Source organism: Typopeltis vanoorti, chromosome 6, assembly GCF_054136105.1.
Source record: "Typopeltis vanoorti isolate ZY-2024b chromosome 6, IOZ_Tvanoo_1.0, whole genome shotgun sequence".
In the NCBI taxonomy this organism is placed as follows: Eukaryota; Metazoa; Arthropoda; class Arachnida; order Uropygi; family Thelyphonidae; genus Typopeltis; species Typopeltis vanoorti.
In genome coordinates this window covers 41,494,612-41,516,871 of record NC_143554.1, presented here as the reverse complement: position 1 = coordinate 41,516,871, position 22,260 = coordinate 41,494,612, and the positions used below count along the sequence as shown (strand labels likewise).

The window sequence follows — 22,260 nt, the reverse complement described above, 5'->3', positions numbered from 1 at the left end:
TTAAAACCAATAACCTACATTTGTACACAGTGAAATGTAAGCTAGGATCTATTCCAGAAAAGATATTAGATTAAGATTAAAAGGACAAATAGGAGACATTTCTACAAAAATATTCATTAAAATATTTTTTTTTCTTAGGTTTAATTACACCGAATTGCGTTTTCCAATGGCATTGTGAGTAAATGGTGGTAATGGTCGTGTTTGATGCATGAAGTACTGGAAAGCTGAGGCAGTGGGGTAGTGCGCTGTCCCGCGATGAACCCTTGGACTCTATGGAGGTGTCACCTAAATAATAATAATAATAATAATAATAATAATAATAATAATTGCACTTTTAGTTTATGCAATTAACATATGAAATGCTTGTACAAATACACACACCAAGAACAGCCAAGGAATATCTGGAAAGTTTGAACTCGAAAATATTTACATTTGGAAAAGAAGAAGGAAGCAATTGTAACAATTAACACGTATTATTAACAAGATAATATGCCTTCAGATTAAGCAACCAAAGAAAATCATCTGAAATTTTTTAACTTGCATTGTGACAGCCTTATAGTGAAGGTGTCATATCTGGCAATTAAGAAAATTTTAAACAAAACTATCTCTCTTGCAAAATTTAAAACATTTTGCTGGTAATTAGTGCATGCTAACTGCATACACGAACCCATATGATGAGTTATGTACCTGACATTTAAAACACAGGTTAATTTTATTTTCAGAAAAGTGATTGCCCCCAGGCTAGAACTGCACCTTATAGTAGAATCTACCATAAAATTTTCTCAACCAAAGGATAAGAATGGACCGATCTTATTTTATTTTATTTATTTATTATTATTTTTTTTTTTTTGAAATAAGCTTTAGACGAAAGATTTGGAGTAGGGTTCTAACTAAAATTTTAAAGGACAGTCTTATTCACAGTAGTGCGGTCCATGCATTAGGTCTTTTCCTAGGACATTCTCTTCTCTTCTCTGTCCCTAGAGATAGGCAGGAACATAACCTGAAAACCTAATAGTTTAATTTTAATAAAGTGTAATTTTAAGAAGCTGTGGTCCTCACACCGTTCAGAGGAGCTATGAAATTAACTCACAGCGGATCTCTGGGAGTAGATAACCGACAGGTTATGATAAACTGTATAGTTATATTGCAGTTTATCGTATAACATTCTATAGTTAGTTATATTATAATTCTGCTCTTCACTAATGTTGGGAGCAGAACTGCATATAGGATAACCTGCTCACTTGCGAAATGTTCGGCAGTCAGTCGCAGAACAAGACAGTAAGACTAGGGTTCAGGCATAAACTTTAGACTTCAGCAGTCGGTTAACATTGGATGTTATCATTGGTGGTGGATGATTTCCGTTATTGGACAAAGAATTCAACCTCGCTAGAATGAATGGACAGGCTCAAGCTGTCACCCGTTCTAGCGAGGTTGAATCATTTTTCTTTTTTAGCAGAACGCCACTCAGATGCAACACCAAATGATCCAGTCTCCTGTTTCCTGCAGGAAAAATATGGTCGAGTAGGGACAGGTGAAACTTGCTGTCGGTGTCCATTAAAGCATCTCTCGCGTTCTCATTACAAAAAGTAAGAGACGACAGTTCAGCTCATTAAAACACCATGGACATTTTCCCCGCACAATCTGTGAGAATGTTTGCGAGAACTAGATTGCGTATTATTAGACCATGACATGAGCACACAGAGTGAGGAAGCGCTGTAGTTCGTCGCCGGCGGCCAAACAGGGAAATGACTGTATTTCTCCCACTTGTCTATACCAGCAATCAAACGCATTGGCATTAACTTTTTGCTTAAAATGCCATAAGAATCAAGTTTAGAAGTTTGACAGATTTCTTATGAGATTTCTTCATGTATTAAATTTCTACCATGACACGCTTGAGGCAAATGCCTGAGGACCGAAATTTGGCTTTCTCGGAATATAGGTGCTATCAAGTGTTGACATGCTGTCAACACTTGATATATTCAGTGCCTAAGTACTGACAGCATGTTTCACAGTAAGGATTATTATTTGACAACAATAGTTGTTCCCGCCCTCCAACCAACGAGTTGTGAGTTTCGATTTCCGATCCATCGGCATGGATGTTTGTGATTGCCTTAAAGTGGGAGATGACTTTCATGACTGGTATGAGACCCCCTTCGCTCTTATTAGAGACTGAAGGTGGCTTAAAAAAGTTCCATGTTTGATCTCTGGAGCAGGGTTCTTGAATTATGTAAAAAATAAAATTACACAAAAATATATAAAAGTTATAAAACAGAAAAAAAATCTTCAGCCCACCTACAGAACTAATGCACTATAGGTTTAAAGCCTTTCGAGAGTCATTTTAAAAAAATAATTGTATGTGTGTTTATTGTGTGTGATTAAATTATGTAACTATAATATACAGATAATTGTGCTTGACAACTCAAAAGCATTGTTTATTATTATTGCATTTTGTTTATATCTGCATTAAATTTTTATTCAGAAACGAAGCTTTGTTATCAGTTAAAATTGTTCAGAAACAACACACACATATATAAAATCAAATATATATGCAGATATGACCATCAGAGACATGCGACTTCAAACAGTATTCGAGTTGACTGTTTACCTTTGTAATTTGATATAGAAACGCTGATGGCAGCGCTATGGCAGCTTGTGCTGACACGTCTGGCATTTGATTCACTGTAAACAAGTAGCCGCTGTTTTGAAAAGAGTGGAGGCTGTGGATTTATGGCGACGAGTGGGAGACTACTCATTTCTCTTATTCTCTTGTCTGTCAAAACTAGTCAGTGATACAAATTCTTCAGTTGAGAAAGATGACAAACGAATTCTAAAGGTATTTGCTTTACTAATATTAAAATTTTTGAAACACTTTATGACAGATTAAAAGAGAAATAACTAGTATGTATACAGTGTGAGTGACTGCTGTTGTACACATACAAGACAATTTTCTACGTTATAATATTTTATAATGATAAATTGTGACAACGGAAATAATGGATTAACATTGTGAATTAAGCTGTGGATTCTTCTTCCACGTAGAAAAAAAAAAAGATTTTTATTTCGTACAAAATACTTCATAAGTTATAAGTAATGTGTTTTATAGAGTGAGCTCTTTAAAAATTTCCCCTAAACTTAATAAAGTAATAAAGTAAATTATTTATCCGTAATATCAGATACGGATAAATACGGATCGCACCAATGCGATCGCAATGGTACGCATGCGTGCTGAATTTGTTGATTATTGTAGATTTATTGTTATTACGTTATTGAGTATATTACGTTATTAAGTATAGAATCCGTTATCAATTTATATATATATTTTAAATTTTAATTTTGAAATATTTGTCTAATATAGTGTTAAAATGTATGATGCAACATTTCAATTATCGAATCCATTTATTACTGGCTTTAACAGGCACTTAAGCGCCCACAGCCTTTCAAGTATCCTTGGATTTCCTAACCATAATACAAAGATAAGGCGGTTATCCCTATGCCTTCAAGTTTTCTTGTCTGTAAATTGCGTGTGTGTTCTACTGGCCGGTTTGTCTGTTCGAAAAACCCGAGTTTCCGGGAGGTAGAAGGTAAAAACTCTCTACTTCCGTATGAAACTAAAGGCTAAAGACTTTAGATTAAAGACTTTAGACTAAAGGCTAACTCGCCTTTAGTCTAAAGAAACAGATACAATAATATATTTTCCAGGTACATGTATATTCCAGGTAAAATAATATATTTTATATTATATATTATATATATTATATTATATATTATATATAAAAGGGACTTCCAGAAAGTAAGTTCCGTTTTTAAATATTTTCACTGCAGCGCTGTAATCGCAATGGTGCGCATGCGTGCTGAGTTTGTTGATTCGTTTGCAAGGCATTGGTACCATTTTTAGACATTCTTGCAGTGCATACACTTCTTGGTGTGTGTGTATAATGTCTAAGAAAATCGAATCACCCTCCGCATGTAAAATCGATGGATAAGACTTTTTAATGAAGGAAGATGAGGTACTCACGGTCATGAACGGAGCGGGCGACCTTCTTTAGTGACTGACGATTTGGACTAACGCCTAACGCCTGCCTACACACGGCCGGCGTAACACAACAAATTCTCGCCACCTTCTGCTGGGAACAATTCCATCATCCCCCCCCCCCCCCCCCCCATATAGTCCTGACCTCGCGCCAAGCGACTTTTACCTGTTCAAACATCTTTCCTTGGTGGCCGGCGGTTTCAAGACGTTAGGTCAAAGAAACAGTCAATACGTGATTTGCGTCATAGGCGGCAACCTTCTACGACGAAGGTATACAGCTCTTGGTTCCCAGTTATGATAAGCGCCTGAACAATTGTGGAAATTATGTAGAAAAATAGTGAAAGATGTCTACTTTAATTTCCAATAAATTTTTTTTTCTAAGTATATTTTTGTTTCTCTGATAGCCCATCGGAACTTACTTTCTGGACGTCCCTCGTATTTTATATATAATATTTATAAATATTTAAATACAGTATGTCAAAAATTATATTATGGCAGTTTTGGTAGAATACAAGTATTCTACCAAATTTTTAGAAATTTTAGCACAATAATTGCATTGTTAATGCTTTTTATATTCTTAGGTATAATTTTACGTAGTAGGTATAATAGACTATGATAAAATCCCGATTAAACTAACATGCACATTTTGTTTTTACGGATTCTCATTTTTCAGCAGTTTTCTTTCAACAAATAAAATTATAATCCCTAATTACTCAGATTATACTATTTCTACTATATCGTATAATTTTACTAAATCTGCAATATAGAAAATATTAGAATCATTGGTACATTGCATTCATAGCTGTTGGTTTTGTTAATAAATTTTAAATAAAAGGGCTTTTAAGCTAAGCCAAAAGTAAACCAGTTTTAGTTTATTTTCTAACGGAGCATCCCTTGTATTAAATCATTGGCATTTTACTGCGGTTAAATTAAGTTACAAAATTTTAAACATATCTTGAAAGAGAAATTATATTATTATTATTACGTGACACTTCCAGGGAGTCCGAAGACTCATCGAGGGCACCTACTCTCTTTCAAATAAGCCATTTATACCGTGCGCAGGCCAAGGATTTTTTCTTTCTTTTTTTAAATGATTTTATATATATATTTATATTTGTATTTTTACTTATTTTTTACATATTCTGGAAACCCTGCTCTAGAGATGAAACATGAGACTCTTTCAAACTTCAGGCCTACAATAAGCGGCGCGGTTGTCTTATACAGATCGATGAAATTCATCTCCCACGTAAAGTCAATGATAAATACGTTTACCTGAACCATCTTTATAGTAAAGACACTACTGAGATTCTAATATTTTAATTACATGCATATGTACTTAGTACTTACAATGCGAAAGTTCTTCGTTTGAATACTTTTCATTAATATTATAATTACAATCAATTTTTTCACCGCCTCGTTTTTTCAAGTATTAAACACTATATATAGATTGTAACCAACGTATTTTTTTATTCTTTTTAGTTGGAATCAGGAGAGTGAAAAAGGCTGTCTCCGTGGAATAAAATTAAAATTTCTAGATCATTGAAAAATAAACATTTCGTGAGTGGGAACCACATTAAAAAAAAACACAACAACAACAACAACAACAAAAAAAAACGTGTTCTTATGCGCGGTTTTACAAAAAATTAGCTCTGAAATTTACCCTTTCCAGCAGTTTTGTGAGAGGTCTCCATTTTTTCACTAAACTTCATAATTCTTGGGTGATATACGACGGTTTCCATTGCTTTTGTTTTATTTCTTAAATCATGGCCTATTTCTAGCAGTAGAAGAGATTCTACAGGAGTATAGCAATATAATTCTTCTCTTCTCCTTTGGTCTCATTCAAACCTTTAAGACCCATAGCCTGAAAAGTATTCTTGGTTTCTATAGCATTAATTTAGTTGGATATGGCGGTTAGTCATATGCCAATTAGAATATTTTTTGTCTGCAAGCTGAGTGTATTCTTTCTTATACAGGAAGTAATGGGTTTTAATTAATAATCGACATTTATAATCCTGTAAAGATGGTCTAGTAATGTTGTTAAATTATTTTTGCTCTTTTTTTTCTCATCCTTGTGTAATGATACTTTGCCCATGCGTACATAATACTTTGCGTTTTGTCCGATTTCTAATTTTAAATGCTCTAATTACAGCGTATCAGATTCAAATTTTATACTGTTATGTATTTCTGACACCAATATCCAATAGTGTAAGCTGAATATTAATGATTTAAGTTAAGAATGATCGCATTTCGAAATTTATCATTTTCACCACTGACATCGATAGAGCTATTAGTTACTCGTCTGCACGTGTGACTCGTTCCCATCGCCCCACTCCTCTTCATTCATCAAGGTCGTAATTCACACAGGTTTGACATAGCGTGAAGCGAAGGGAAAACACACATGCCGCACATTTGTTCCTTCTTTAGTTCAGCGGCTGTATCCAGTAACCATAAGGTCGTGAAGTTGCGAATACTACAATTTAGTTAATTTTCTGAAGGACTGCTTGTTTTTTTGAAAAAAAAAAAATCTTTAACATTTTAAAATAATCTTACGTTTCACAGTTTTTATGAATGGAGATTTATGCGGCCTGTTCCAGGTTGATGCGTTTTAATTCTTTACAATATTCACATAACATATTTAGGAACACATGTAGAGTAACTTGTTGCCTGCGAAACAGCTTCCATAGTTTCTCGGTATGATGATGCGCCTAGGTTGGAAACACCTGAGTCGAAATCCCATCTAGGACGTGCAGAAACTCTTTATAACAATATCGAACTGAAGTTAAGTTAGCTGTTCTCACACGGAAGTGGCAGGGTTATCAATTCCGGAAACTCGGTTTTTTCCTCCCACAAAACGGTCAACATGTAAACCGTCCAGAAGAATACGCACACAACAGAACTATTGTTGAACGTATGAGAACACTTAACAGAATCAGGGGGGGTTCTACTTCGGCTGGATTGATGGAGTTGTTTTGGATTGGACAACGTCTATTGACGTTAATTTGTTGAAAGAGTTCCGAATTCCACCTAAAAGCGCATATGACTGAATGGATTTCGACGGTGTAATATTGTGTCAGTGATCGAACGAGGTTGGTATACGATAGTCAAATCGCTGACTGGGCACATGCAGTGCTGTTGACGTTCAGACATTTTGCTTTGCAGATTCACAAAACCTCGGTTTCAGTATTCCCAAGTCAAACTCGTAAGGGCTTCATCCATTAAGTTATGGATAAAGTTTAACGTTTTGTAATAACGTTTTCTTTCCCGAAAGCGTTATTACAAATCCACAGCATCCTATGGATTTGTAATGATGTGTGACAAGGCTGAATTTCAGAAATATGCCGCTTACAAAATTCTCTTCTATTCAATATTAATAAAATATTTTTCCTATTTGTTTTACGAATAAAACCAATGAACACATGAATTATTATGCATAGATTATAAATAAGTTCATTTTTCTTTTTCTTTTAAATTATAGATGTTTTCTTTTAAATTATTATTTTCTTTTAAATAAATTATCTATTATAAAAATAAAAATTCAATAAAAAGCTCATTTATAAATATGCTTTTTTTTTCCTGAATAACTAAAATTAACGATTGATGATGTATCTGAGAATGAATGCTTTTTGCGAATTTCCATATCCAGGCATTTATATCTATAGAACAGTGCAAACCGCTAAAAAGGGCACTTGTAAAAATATCTAAAATCTCACAACCTCGAAAGGAAAAAATGCCTTCTTACAAGAACAATGACGTCTGATTTGCGTAATACTGTATACGATGTAGAGTAACCAAAAAAGTTACTGAGAATGAACAAATGAAAATGTAGGAAAGGAATATGATTTTTTTTCCAGCATGCCATAGGAGGAATGCTGAAGTGGAGCTGTGTAATCGTCGTGGAGACTATACAAAGATCAATGTTAACGATGCTATTTTCTTTTCTTTATTTTGTGGGGAGTTGAACTTTCAAACTGGAAAGAATACTTTTATTCACAAACTGATATTTCGGGTGAAATATTTTTTAAGCACTGCTGCTGTTGATATACGAAATTTCAATTTCGTATATCATAAAAATATAGCTGCATTAGCTACGTTAGTGACACCACAAATAAAGCTTTCGATACAAACAAGATTCGCCACATGTATACCAAATAAATTTTCTTGTACCAAAGTTACAAGAAAAACATTTCATATATCAAATATTTATGATTAAATTACATGCTACTAGAATACAAGAAGCGCTACATTCCTAGTTAAGAACTCACTCGACAAACAGAACTCAGGTAACAAAAATGGATGCATATCATAACAAAGTATATAAACATTACACAGAGTTCCTGAAGACGCAACTTGTTCTTCCATACATTTTCAACATAAACGATTTTCAAAGTCTGTTCACAGAGCTAGATTAGATGACATCGCAAGATTAATCCACAGCGATATTGTCCTCTGCAACTCACAAAAAGACCTAAACGCACTACAGACCCATTTCTACAATAATGCGGTTGCAATAAAAAAAAAAAGACTTAAACCTAGAATTCTAATGATCAAAAACACAAGAATCATACACCATGCAGTTAAACTACATAGTCACACATATCATTGTATTAACAATGACAATAATTGTAATTGTCTCGAAACTCCTGTAATACATGTTAAATATCTAGACCTATAGACTGCCGTTTCAAAAGGACCAAACACATTGAATACTTTCATAACAAGCTATACCGATCAATGATATATGATACCGATCAATGCTAAGAAAAGTATTCATCACGGTGTTTGAAAGATACAACATAACAGTTTATGCTAATACAGCAAACCGTCACCTATTGAAATTAGAAACGTTACCAAAATAAACACTTTTACTGTGCTTTGGAGACAAACACACATCGCTGATCAATTCTTTAATGGCACATCTGAAAAATTAAGCATAATAAAACCTACATTATCACATTAAACAATTGTTTCAACAAAGTTTAGCAAGAGATACATAAATAAACGTTTCTTCTTATTTCGAGCAGTGCGGAATTATAATGCCACATAATTTTATCATCACAATAATATGTTATATTACATTAACTTCACCCATTTAATTGAATTATCGTTCATTATTTATGTTTCCATCTTCCTTATTTTAAACGTATCCTTATTGATTGATAAGTATTGTATTTTTCTTTAGGACCAGAGAAAATGTCATCCCTGGCTACATACACTTCACTTCCGTTTCTTTTGTTTATGTATTTATGTTATAAATTTGTTTTTACTTGACTTCGTCGCTTGTCATCCATTACTCTTTCAGTTACTTAATTTGATTTCTTCCCTGTTAACTCACTTTTACTTCACATATGTTTTACTTTATGCACAATTTTCTTCTAATTTCCTCTCTTACTTTTATTTTTTAATCATCCCGCTGCTCTTTCATTCGTATGATATACTGTATCTTATAATGTGCAATTTTTTTATATCTAACACATTTTAAAACACGTGACATGTTTACAACTTGCTACTTGCTATTAGAATAGTATATTTGCTATTATTATAATAGTCATCATGTTGGAGGTTTAATGGAATATTTACAGCACTAGGAAATGATTAAAAACTAATTTTAATGCTTCCAATATTTCGTATCAGTCACTAAGACATATTCATGGATTACAAATAACTCTTGTAACACACACTCAAATACAACACAATATTAAATGAAACACGAATGTGACTCTGAAGTCCTATCTAGGTGGTGCGCCCTCTATGGGCGTTTGTAGGTGGCCTAGGATATTAAGTGAGACCTCTGATAATTAATATTTCCCAAATTTTGGGAAGTTTTATGCAACTGTATTTATTTAAATTAAGTTGATTTCTGAGAGTACCGCCGCAGATTCTAAAAATAGTCTTTCTTTTTTGAATTTACTATGGTGGAGCATGTTTTTTTTTTTCCAGGAGATCCTATGAGTTGTATCCAAAACATGGTCTGCAAGGCCAGATTGACCATAGTCGTGATTGTAGATGTATGACTTGTGTTCTTCTAAACGGATGGTTGCTGATGTACCTGTCTGTCTGAAGTAAGCCAGCATCCTTCATCCAAACTGGTACTAGATTAAAGGTGACAGTGTTGTAGTTAAGGTCTTTTGAAATCTGCAGGATATACTCGAACAGAACAATAGTCGCCAAACCAGTGGTGGGGAACGCCCATGAATCATCGATGCTCATGATGAACGTAAGTTGGCCCGCTGTGGGACAACTTGCATAGGGTTTCATATGTAAGTGCTCAGTGAAAGTACCCATTCTCACGAGACTATGCCTACAGTTGATCCAATTGCATTTGAGAGATGCAATTGGATCAACTGAAGGCAAGCAAAAGTTCGATTTTCGGAAAAGTCTCGTTTTATCTGTAAAGTGCGGATAGTAGGTGGAGGTGAGGCGAAAATCTGGGGAGAAGAACCGACCCAATCATAGTCCAGGGATGTTTTCCTGTCTGTCTGAATCTAATGGAGGCTAATACCGTTAACCGTAATACACTACTTAACACACTTAGAAAATGAGGGACATACGTTAAATGAGGTACGATAAAATGACAATGAAAGGAGGAGACGGAGAATGTAAGTTCCATGGTAAAAGTTCTATTCCTGTTAAGCGCACATAAGAAAATTATGATAACAATAACGAATTATACAGAACAGCATTATGTAGAATACAAATAACCAATCTATGTTTGATTGTTATTGAATGAATTTCCCGTATAAGAATACTATTACAAAACGCGTATTTTCAGGTGCCCTATTTCAGAAACGTGTTATATCGACAATTAAATTTAATCAATATTTATAATACTTTTTTGTATATAAAACATTATATGAGGTATTAATCTGAAAATCCATGTCGAATAAATACGCTGATGGGCTGTACTTTTCTTTATAAACTAGTCTTCTGGTTAAAATTTGTTATGGAAGATTTCACGCGATATAATTCCGATTTTATTAGCAAAATGATTTGAAATGATAATAATTTTTTTTTTCTTTTTTGGCAATGCGTAGACCATTTTAATTGCAAAATTGGGTAAAATTAATGCAACAAAAGTCTCTGATTCATCTGTTTGATAATGAAAAATAATAATGAAAAATAAAAGTATTTTAAAATTCGGATTATTATTTCAATTTTAACTAGAATCTTATCTACCAGTTTGATGAAATCCCTAGAGATAATAATTTATCTCAGCCAGCCATTACTTACACACATCGTTTGGTATGTGGGAAGGAACAATATGTGCATAAAATCGCACATATATTGATTTTAAGAATTGATTTCATGCGCAGTTTCGATTCACTTTCAGTTCTTGTTTTGTTTAAGTTGAAGCAAGTCTTAAGTGGTAAACCCGTTTGATTGTTTGGTACCATATTAGATTTTTTCTCCTTTCATCCTATGGAAGGTGGTAGGGTGTTTTGTCCGCCCGAAAACTTGCATCTTTCATTTCGCTAAATAAGTACGTTCACAGTGTCTTAATTGTTTTGGCTGTAATTTAAAAAAAAATTCAAGGGACAAACTAAAATGTGATATTTGGAAACTTTCTAGCATTTATCTGCCTGCCATTTTAGCTTAAATTGGATCATTATTAGTGGAAAAATTGCAAAAAACGATCAGAAATGACACAAAATAATAAATTCTCACTGGATGGATGATTGAATGTAATGACATATAGTATTTCAAATCTTGCTAAAATTGATGGAGAAAAAATGACGATGTCATTAAGGAATTTACTTTTTTCAAAAGTACAATAACAAGCTCTACTTTATCCGAACTTTTTTTTGATTTTGTCCTAGACATATAATTCCGTTTGCTTGATTTTACGAAAGGTTCAGCTGAAACTGAAAAGAAAACCATCTCGCAAGCTGCAACATAGTTCATAATTACCAATTTTCAGTCATCACAAGCAAGGCGTTGTAATTATTACCCATAGCTGATTGATTGATTGCAAATAAATTTGGAATCAGTTCAGAACCAAAATTCCAAATTTTGTTGATAGAGCAGATTGAAACACCAAAAGGTAAAATTCTTTTTTAAGTGAATCTCGTCGAAGGTAGGTTATAAACCTCTAGTACATTAATACCATAGGATTAGATAATCCGATAATCCGGTAACGCTATTCTGGAAGACAAATATGAAAATTTATTATTATTTTTTTTTCAAAATCCAATAAGCAAAATAATAATCGCAGAGGAGCCAATTAAAGACATTCACAGACATTAATGCTAAGTGTGATTCCGCTTGTTGGTTGGAGAGCTGATATTTGATATCCATTCATTCGATTAGTCCTAATATTAAATTCCATACATCTTGATAGGAGGTATAGCCTACATATCATTTTGAACTATTTCGAAGCTACAAGCTACAAAAAAATGCGACTGAAAAACTGAGATAATAAAGATTGTAGGATTTAAGTAATAATATCCGGGGATGCGTTTAATCGTACAGAGAGAGAGAGAGAGAGAGAGAGAGAGAGAGAGAGAGAGAGAGAGAGAGAGAGAGAGAGAGAGAGAGAGAGAGAGAGAGAGAGAGAGAGAGAGAAAGAGAGAGAGAGAGAGAGAGAGAGAGAGAGAGAGAGAGAGAGAGAGAGAGAGAGAGAGAGAGAGAGATAAACGAATGTAATATGTTCTTATGCATTTCATAAGTTCACCCAAGTGATATCACCATGAAACTAAATAAAAGCATATAATACTTTTTATTCACCAAAGGGATTGGCTTGAATGATTCGAATGAGGATGAGGTGATTATCTCGATGCGGATAGACATGTTTTATTTACTGTGCTTGAAATCCGCACTCTTTTAGGCTGTACTACACAATTTACGGAGGTATTCCATGAATCTTACATTGCACTGGCTCTAACCCTGCCCGAATTCCTACTATCTCCCCCTATACACGAAATGTGTATGAGATCATTGGCCGCGTAGGCCCCACCCGCAATTGATGACCAGTGGTGGATGTATGGTTTTAGGGAGGTAAGAAATCGAAACTGAGCCAAGCAGTTTCACGATCTCTTCCCACAACACTACAACATAACACCGCTTCTCGATCTTTGCTAGTTGACTGTTCCAGTCAACAAGATTGTGCTGGCAGGTCCTTAGGCATGCGGGAATATAATTGTAGGCTCACCGTCCTACTTTATTACCAAGTCTTTCACAGTCCTCAAATAACTCCAGGAGACTCCCTATTGGCATGGAGGGCATCAAGGAACAGATCCGGACTCTAAACAAGGAGGAGACACTAGATGTGCTAAAGTTCATCATGACAAAGTTTGAGACGGACTGGCCGGGTTATTTAAACCTGTACGCCCAAACAAACGATTCAGCAGATCGTTTGGAAAGGAGAGGATGAGGAATATCAAGGGGAGTTCATTGCTGTTCAGCCACCTAACATTCCGCCATAACAACTCACAAGGGGAGCATTCAAAGAATTCAAAGAACAACAGAAGATCTTATGGAGGAGAACTCATCCACACAGGACGTTCCGAAAACTTCAGAGAAGGTCCACCTAGTCATATTACGGGATAAGGAGAAATGGACTTCTGTCACATCAGCCATCAGGGAGCTCAACATCACATACTCCTGGGCAAAAAACTCAGATGAGGGAGTGAAAATCCAGTCAGCTACTGTCAATGACTATAGGCAGATGACAAGGCTAATGGACAACAAAAATCGTCCCTACTATACCTCTGCTTTACCAAGTGAAAGGATCCTGAAGGTGGTGTCACGGAAGGAATCACCCCCGAAGAAATCTCTGCTGATCTAAGCAACCAGAGCCTGACCCCAATCAAAGTGAGCAGAATGCATAGGTCTGACAAAAGGCCAATGCCTTTAGTACTTGTAGAGATTGATAACACTCAGAAGAAGATACATGAACTGACTCCTATTTGTGGCCTCAGAATTACCACAGAACCTCTAAGAAAGAGAGCGTCAGCAGGACAGTGACACAGATATCAGCGGTTTGGGCACGCCCAAAAATTAAGCCGGCCCAACGTCAGGTGTTTAAAATGCAGCGAAGGCCACCGGACCATCACATGCACCAAACCACTATCTACGCCGACTAAGTTTGGAAATTGCAGAGGTCCCCATCCCGCCAACTATAAAGGGTACGTAGCACACTCAAAGAACCGCGGATCAGCAAAAGCAGCCCATTCACCATTCAGAAGTGACACTCCGGGCAACCGTGCAGATCGTCATCCGGTCCAAACAACCTCTACTTTGACACAGGAAGGAAAACAACCTGAAACCAGGACCAAAAACATAGGCCTAGGCTGCACGAGTCAAGAATACTACCTCCAACGAACTCACAAGCTCCAAGCTAACCAGGGGCGAATGCTGGTCTTGAAATTCACGCTTGCTCTTGTTATCATTCAGGGATTGAGAGGTGTGATTGAAGTCTGATTAGCGGAATAATGAATTACTGACCATTTTAAACTATATATATTTAGAAATTTATGAACATTTAATCATACACATACAACATTTATTTTGCAAATGAAATTCTATCTTTTTCAATTTAGCTACTTGAATATAAATTCTATCCTACGGTTCTTCTTTATGAACTGGTCAATAATATCGTCATAAACAGTTGGTTGTAACTTACTTTTCCCAAGCAACACTCACACTTGTAAATGCTTGCTGAAACTCACTGGCTAGAGCTACTTTGACTGCGTATGGCCTGTGTTTAAGACGATGTGAAGTGAGCGGAAATGGCTATGCGCTCGCATGAACAGTGCTGCAACAAGGACCTGCAAGCTCCCACAACCGAGCAAACCAAGGTAGCTTTGACTAGACGAGCAAGCATCGGCCTTCTATAAACAATGCAAAGCTCAATAATTGCCGCGCAAGCTTGAGTCGTCTTCTGTCTACAAAAATAAAAGCCTAAATGGAATGCTTATAAATGCATGCATTTATTAACAAATAAATATCACTTCTTTCTCAAGCATAGCAAACATGGAGAATTCGCCCCTGAACCTAACATCAGTACTATCTACCTCACTAGAAACTGGTGAGGTAGTTAGTACTTCAGGAATTCAACAAAACAAATCCTACGCCATCATCCACAAAGAAATTCCTGCTGAAAGGTACCCATTCAATTCTGGCACCCTGAATCATGAATAAAAGGAAATATGAGCCTAACTCTCTTATCATAACAGCGTGGAACGCAAATGGACTAAGCCACAAAATCCTGGAACTGCAAGAGTTCACTTACAGACACAATCCTGATGTAATCTTAGCAAATGAAACACATCTCAGGCCAGCTAATAATCCTAACTTATGGACATATTGTATAAAACAGACAGACACACCAACAGTGGAGAAGGTACAACCGTATACGTTAAAAACTATCTAAGCCATAACGGTCTGACCAATCCGCAAACCAAGAACCTAGAAATAACAAGTGTTGAAGTTCATGCAAACAATGCTGGCAGTATCAAAATCTATGCTGTATATAATCCACCCAGCATTCCATTACTGGTATCTGACTTGTACTCCATTCTCGGCTACACAGATTCCATCATCATGGTTGGAGATTTTTGTCAAGCATACAGCTAGGTACAGCTCCAGAATCAATGACAAAGGTCGTATTCTAAACCATCACTCAACGCGAAACTCTATTGTCATAGCCGGACCCACAGAGCCCACCTATCAAGCCCAGCTGGAAGCTCAGATGTACTCGACATCTCCATTCAACAGAAACATCGGTTACCAATATGAACTGGAAACGTTAAACGAGTTATCTTCTGATCACAACTCCATTCTGCTTAAGTTCGGTACACAAGAGCAATTCTCTCCTCAGCACTCGTTTATATCTTGGGACAAGCTCTCCAGAACACTCTCAGATCACATCGACCCAATACCTATTATGCACAATAAAGAGGAAATAGACATACCAGTAAACAACCTTACCAACCAATTCAAAAAAGCAGTAGCATCACTTACCCAAACCACAGGCTTTCACTCTAGCGGTCTGATCCCTGAGGAAATCGTGGACGTAATCAGATTAAAAAACAAAGTCAGAAAGAGTCTCACAAGATAAAACAACTCTGAATAATTTAAATAGACAAGTCCGTGAAGCTCTGCAAAAACATCGAAACCAAGATTTGGAAACCAAACTGACTAATCTAAAACCAGAGGACAACTCCATCTGGAAATTCTTGAGAACCCTCTTCACTACAAGTCAACCTATACCCCCAATACAGACCAAGAAAGGAATTGCTCACACAGATAAAGAAAAAGCCGAAACTCTAATTCAATGGAAATTCAATGTAACCCTTGAAGAACTGAACATCAATCTTATCTATAAGATTCACCGCCAAGTAAAGCAGGTCTTAAGACAAAAAAAGGATAACTGAGAACCTATCACACCCACTTCTCCAGCAGAAGTTACAAAAATCATAACCCATCTGAACAACAAGAAGGCTCCAGGTCCAGATGGAATCACAAACAGAATAATCAAACTACTCCTCAGAAAAGCCATTGCGCATCTAGTCAACATAATCAATGCCATCCTCAGATTCAAGCACTTTCCCATAACTTGGAAGACGGCGGATATCACGCTAATCAAAAAGATTGGAAACAACTGCCAACTTCCCGAAAGCTACTTGTATCAGTATTCTATCCAGTCTTGGAAAGGGTGCGGAAAATGTCGTCCTTACAAGGCTTCGATCAGCAACGGATAAATTAGGTATTATTCCAAATGAACGCTGTATAACAAATACACCGACTGGTCGAATATATCACAAAAGGTTTCATCTGGAATCTTCACACAGCTGCGGTCTTCATAGATGCTGCAAAGGCTGTGAGTGTGGCATCAGGGTCTTCTCTACAAACTCATCAAATTTAATATACCAATCAATTTAATAAAAATAATTGACACATAACCACAAAGACAGATACATGCAGGTCAAAATAAATGAAACTGTATCAACCAGACGCATAATCCTAGCAGGTGTGCCGCAGGCTTCCATCTGCCCCCCCCCCCCTGCTATTTTCAATCTACATAGCTGATATCCCTCAAAACCAAAGTTCAACAATCACAGCATTATATGCAAATGAATCCACTTTCTTAGCAAGATCTCTCAGCCTCAAACCGGCAATCAAAAGACTCCAAAGCAGTATTCATACATTGGAGAAGTGGCATGGACTGGAGGATCCAAGCAAACCCCCCCAGAAGAGTTCAGCCATACTGTTCTCCATACCTGCTAGGATTTAAGATTCCATGGCAGACTGAAGTCAAATATCTCGGCGTGATGCGTGAGGCTTGACAAAAAACTCCAATTCACCAGTCATATAAAACACATAAGCTCGAAAACATCCAAAGTAACTCTGAAACTCTACCCCATGATCAACAGAAGAAGCAAACTGGATACTCGGAACAAACTACTCATATATTGGATAGTAATACTCCGAGTCATCACTTACGCATCTCATGTATGGAGCCATTCCTGGGATACAAACATTCAAAAACTGCAGAGGATACAGAAATGCCTGAGAATGATTCTGGACGCCCCATTGTTCATTAGAAACTCCCAGATTCACAGAGAAGTCAACATTCCCTACATCACATCCATCCTTCATGATCTAGCAGAAAAGTTCTTCACCAAGATAAGTAATCATCCAAACCTGCTGATTAAGCAAGCTTCAGACTACAATGAAGCAGAATTCTACAAACACAAAAGACCCAAATCAATTCTATGCTCAGCTGAACACAGCTAATCTCACTGTCCTTCCAGGGCGAGCTTAAGGCTCAATTACTCTCCACTCAAAGAACTTCCCTCTCAGACAAAGGGGAATATGAAAAGCATATATGCTTCACCCATCAACCCAGTAACGTTCTGCGTATTCACTAAAGGGAACAGGTGGAGCTTATTTAGTCCTCACGAACTTTTGAAAATCAGTGGATACAGAGGATACAGAAATGCCTGAGAATGATTCTGGACGCCCCATTGTTCATTAGAAACTGTTTCTATCCATTGTTGATGGCAGAGCTTACGACTACCAATGGTTATTTTAAATGAATCTGGACAGAAATATCTCAGATATTTGTATCCTAAACCCTGAGTTACAGAGTTATCCTGTGTTTCTTCGATAAAAAACCTACTTGGCTGTTAGTTCGACTAAATGAGGAACAGTTTTTAAAAATAACCAGGTGTCATATAGAATTTACATCGTATAGCGAGTATTCTTCTGGCAGTTTTTTAACATTATAGAACCAGAAATGTTGCCTAGAAGGTAAATATATGCACCCAAGGCAGTTATATATGACCAAATGTGGAACGTTTTCAAGCCACTTCAGCCCTACAATAAGCAATGTTGTTGTTTCACACAGGACAATGAAATTCATTTCTAAAGAAATGACCATCACAGATTGATGTTGATGCCCATGTCGGTATTTGAAAGCATACTGTAATTTTCATCATATTTGATCTTTGAGATGGTTAGAAACGACATGTGCTCTTTTGCCCTCTAGTGATAATTTCAGATAAAAATATGTCTTTTTTAAACTACATTATAAATTGTAGAATCAATACTAAACAAGTGTAGAAATGAAATGTATTTTACAATATAGCAACACAATTGTTGCTCCAATAGTTCTGCTACACGTTTTTGACAACAGGTTAAAATTGTCATTTATAATTTCATTTATTTATTGACAATTGTCATATTTCCCACATATAATTATCTATTATTCTGACTAATATTTCTACTAAAACATCTCAATGTAAACCAAAATTAAGATGACTAAAAAGTTCACTGGATTTGATAAGAGCACGAGTGCGGTTAGATGAATGATCAAACGAATTTGATACGTACTTATTTATAAATTTCGTGAACCGCACCTAAAAATCTATCTTAATATCGTGCTCTATTTTTTAAAATTTCTTCAAACATCGCCATCTTTTTTTTTTCAGAAATCTGTATGCTAAACACACACACACACACACACACACACACACACACACACACACACACACACACACACACACACACACACACACACACACACACACACACACACACACACACACACACACACACACACACACACACACACACACACACACACACACACACACACACACACACACACACACACACACACACACACACACACACACACACACAAAATTTCACGTATTTCAATTTCACGTATTTCAACAATCTGGATTCAGTTTTCAGAAAAATATTACTAAACTTAATTTTATTAATTCTTGAGAACTTTTTGTTGGTGGAAGTTAAGGAACATGCAACTATTTTATATCAATTTAGAATTTCTCATATTTAAAAATTATTTTTAGTTTTGAAAAAAAAAATGAAAAATATACTCACTTCGGATTTCTTTATTTCATCCAACGAAATGCATACTTTTCTTTTAAGTGATAGTAGAATCATCGGGTTTTACCTAAATGTAAGTCTCTCCACAAGTATACTGGGCTTGCACTGCTTTTTCATATGGTAGTCATCACAAGGGTTTGTATCGTAAGTATGCTTTGCTATTTCATTCAGTATTTCACTGCATTTATTTTTCCTTGAGTAGAAAAATGGCGTAAGGAAAAGTCGATACACTTTTGGAAAAAAAAAAAAAAACAATTGCTGTCATTTTTAAAGTTTGGGAGATTTTAATACCCTTTTAGTCTAACTTTCTCTTCCTATAAGTAAATGAAAGTAAAATAGTTTCATTCTGTCCAGAAAGCACTGGTTTTTCTATTTTCGAAAAAACTTTTAAAAACGAACTAATTTAAATATCATAATAGTCTATCTTACTTTCAGCTTTCCTCATATATACGTATATTTCCCCCTTCTTCTTCGAGATAGCATTTATTAAGGAAGGCTTTCTAACTTTTATATAACATTTAATTTAAACGCATGAAAGTTATATTAAGAGATTTTATTTAAAAAATAGGACTGTTGTGGAACATTAAATTACAAACATTTTATACTCCCATTTTAGGCAGGTTTCGGTATAAAAATTTCAGTGTTTTAATATTGTCTGTTAAATTCTGAAGGTCGAAAACTTTAAAGTACATATCACTTTAGTGTGGGAGCTAGTCACCAACAAATTTGAACACGGTACTTTTCATATAAAATTTATTTCCCTGATTTTATAAATCTAAAATGTTGGTTACTAGTCTTTGGGTGGTTTGTGGTCTTTAGGATGTATGTGCTTCTTTTTGTTATTTGAAGAGTCTTCGTAATTAGTAGGTTCAAAAATATTTATAACACACGAGTCACTGTCTTCGAAGTGACTCCCAACACAGTCACCTGGAGTTTGCGAACGTGATGAGCGCACAGTTTCTGCACTAACTGATCTATCTTGTACTTGAGTAATTTTGTTATCACTTTCTTTTGGAATTGCTAAAGGAGCAGATTTAAGACTCTCAGTGGATACTCTAGTCAGTTTAATTTTAGGATGAGTATGTCTCCTATCGGGATAAATTTCATACATTTGCTTATCCTCAGGAGTGTCAGGAATTCGTGAGTCCGAAGTAGCAGCATGAGATTTTTCAGTGTGTATTGATTTATCATCGGAACATTGTTCCCTTCTTTTTGGAACGCATTTCGGAGATGATTTTACCTGAAAGCATTGCTTTACTTGTGTTTCATTCAGATGCTCCAAACTAGGCAAACTACTGTAATGCATCAAAGGATCTCCTTTTTTAATATTGCCTCTTGTGCTTTGTTCCTCGAGTGACGTCTTTCGAAATTTTGCTTTTATAGAAGGCTTACTGGTGGGTATAGTAGGTCGAAATAATGTTTTTACTGGGACTTCAGGCTTCTTTGAACTTGATATTTGAGACCTTTTTAATTGTGGTGACATGGGTCGGGAATGTAAAAGTATGTGTTTTTTCTGCCTGTCTCCACATTTATCACTATCGCTGAGTTCAGGACTTGAGAGTGTCATTTCTACTTCTGGCGGTTCTTCTGTTGGAAGATCGAGAAGAGACTGAATTTCATCATCATCATCGTCATCTGATTGCATTGAGTTATCAGAAAATGTGACGCCTTTTCCTCTATAATATGGCATGATAGATTTCCGCCTGCATTTCTTTAACGTACTCTTAAACGGTTCAGATTTCGCAACTTTCGGTGTGATTTGACTTACAAGTTTAGCTATAGTGGGTTTAGCCACAGGTTTTGGCGATGAACCTCTTTTAGATGGAACCGGTACTTGAAGGCTATCAGTGGATCTCTGGGATGGCTGACGCTGTACGACTGATTTGATTTTTTTTAAATTACTGTTATCGCTAAGTTCAACACTTCCAACTCGAGCACTTGACCTGGAATAAAATAAGATTTATTCTCAATGAGTTATAAAAAAAGAGACGCTTCTTTTGCAGAATGCATAATTTTGTTGTGTTGCAGAATACATATCCTATTAAATTATTAAGACATACCCAGAAGAAAATACAAGTATTTTTTCGATTCTAAGACGCACATTTTTTTCACATTTTAATCTCTCTGAAATCGGGATCGTCTTATAATCGGTGGCGTCATAATTGTCAAAAAAGAAAATATTTAGTGCAAAAACGCAAGGACTCCCGCAGGAAGTCCTTGAAGTTAAGTATCCAAAAGATACTTAACTACCGACACCACCTGATTAAATTGAGGAAAGAACTAGCAGCGCATCATGTTTTATTAACATGTAGGTGCAACCCACATGTCCTTTGATATGCCTCAAAATTAGATTGTCAACACTGCAAGTGCTGAAATGATCAAGATGATAAGCACTCAGTACGAAAAGCATCGCATCGTATGATTGTGATGTTATGTATAATGGCCGATGACCGAAAGATGTCTCATATGTCATTTTAAACTGGAAAGTAATCCCCGAAAATGAAATCTTCCTAAAGATGTCACACGTGAACAACGAAATAGATGGATGATATCTGACTTAATGGAAAAGTGGGTAGAAGTCGTCTGGAACAGACGTCGAGGAACTCACCTAGTATGTCAGTTATGATGCTCTTCGTGGATATTTATCTGAGCGGTCAAAGAATAAGCTGGACAAAAAGTGTTGTGACTTGGTTGTTATTCCTGGCGGCATGACTACCAAACTGCAACACCGCGCCGTTCAATCAATAAATCATTTAAGAGTCATTTGAAGCAAAATTACGAGTCCTTCCTCAAATGATTTTAAATAATTTGTTTGTGATAGTCAACTGGATCAAAACTTGCAGAATGAGTGTTAACTGCCTGTAAGAAGTTACTAG

General features: G+C 35.9%; 1 protein-coding gene across 3 annotated transcripts in view; it reads right to left on the bottom strand.

Moving 5' to 3' along the window:
• LOC150105402 (uncharacterized) overlaps positions 1-22,260 on the bottom strand; it is a 150,205-nt gene that overhangs the window by 16,209 nt on the left and 111,736 nt on the right. For all 3 annotated transcript variants that reach the window (XM_090394776.1, XM_090394777.1, XM_090394779.1), the window contains one exon: positions 19,379-21,327. In XM_090394776.1, coding sequence (XP_090250902.1) covers positions 20,175-21,327 — 1,153 coding nt within the window. In that variant the 3' untranslated portion in view covers positions 19,379-20,174. The remainder of the gene's footprint in view (positions 1-19,378; positions 21,328-22,260) is intronic.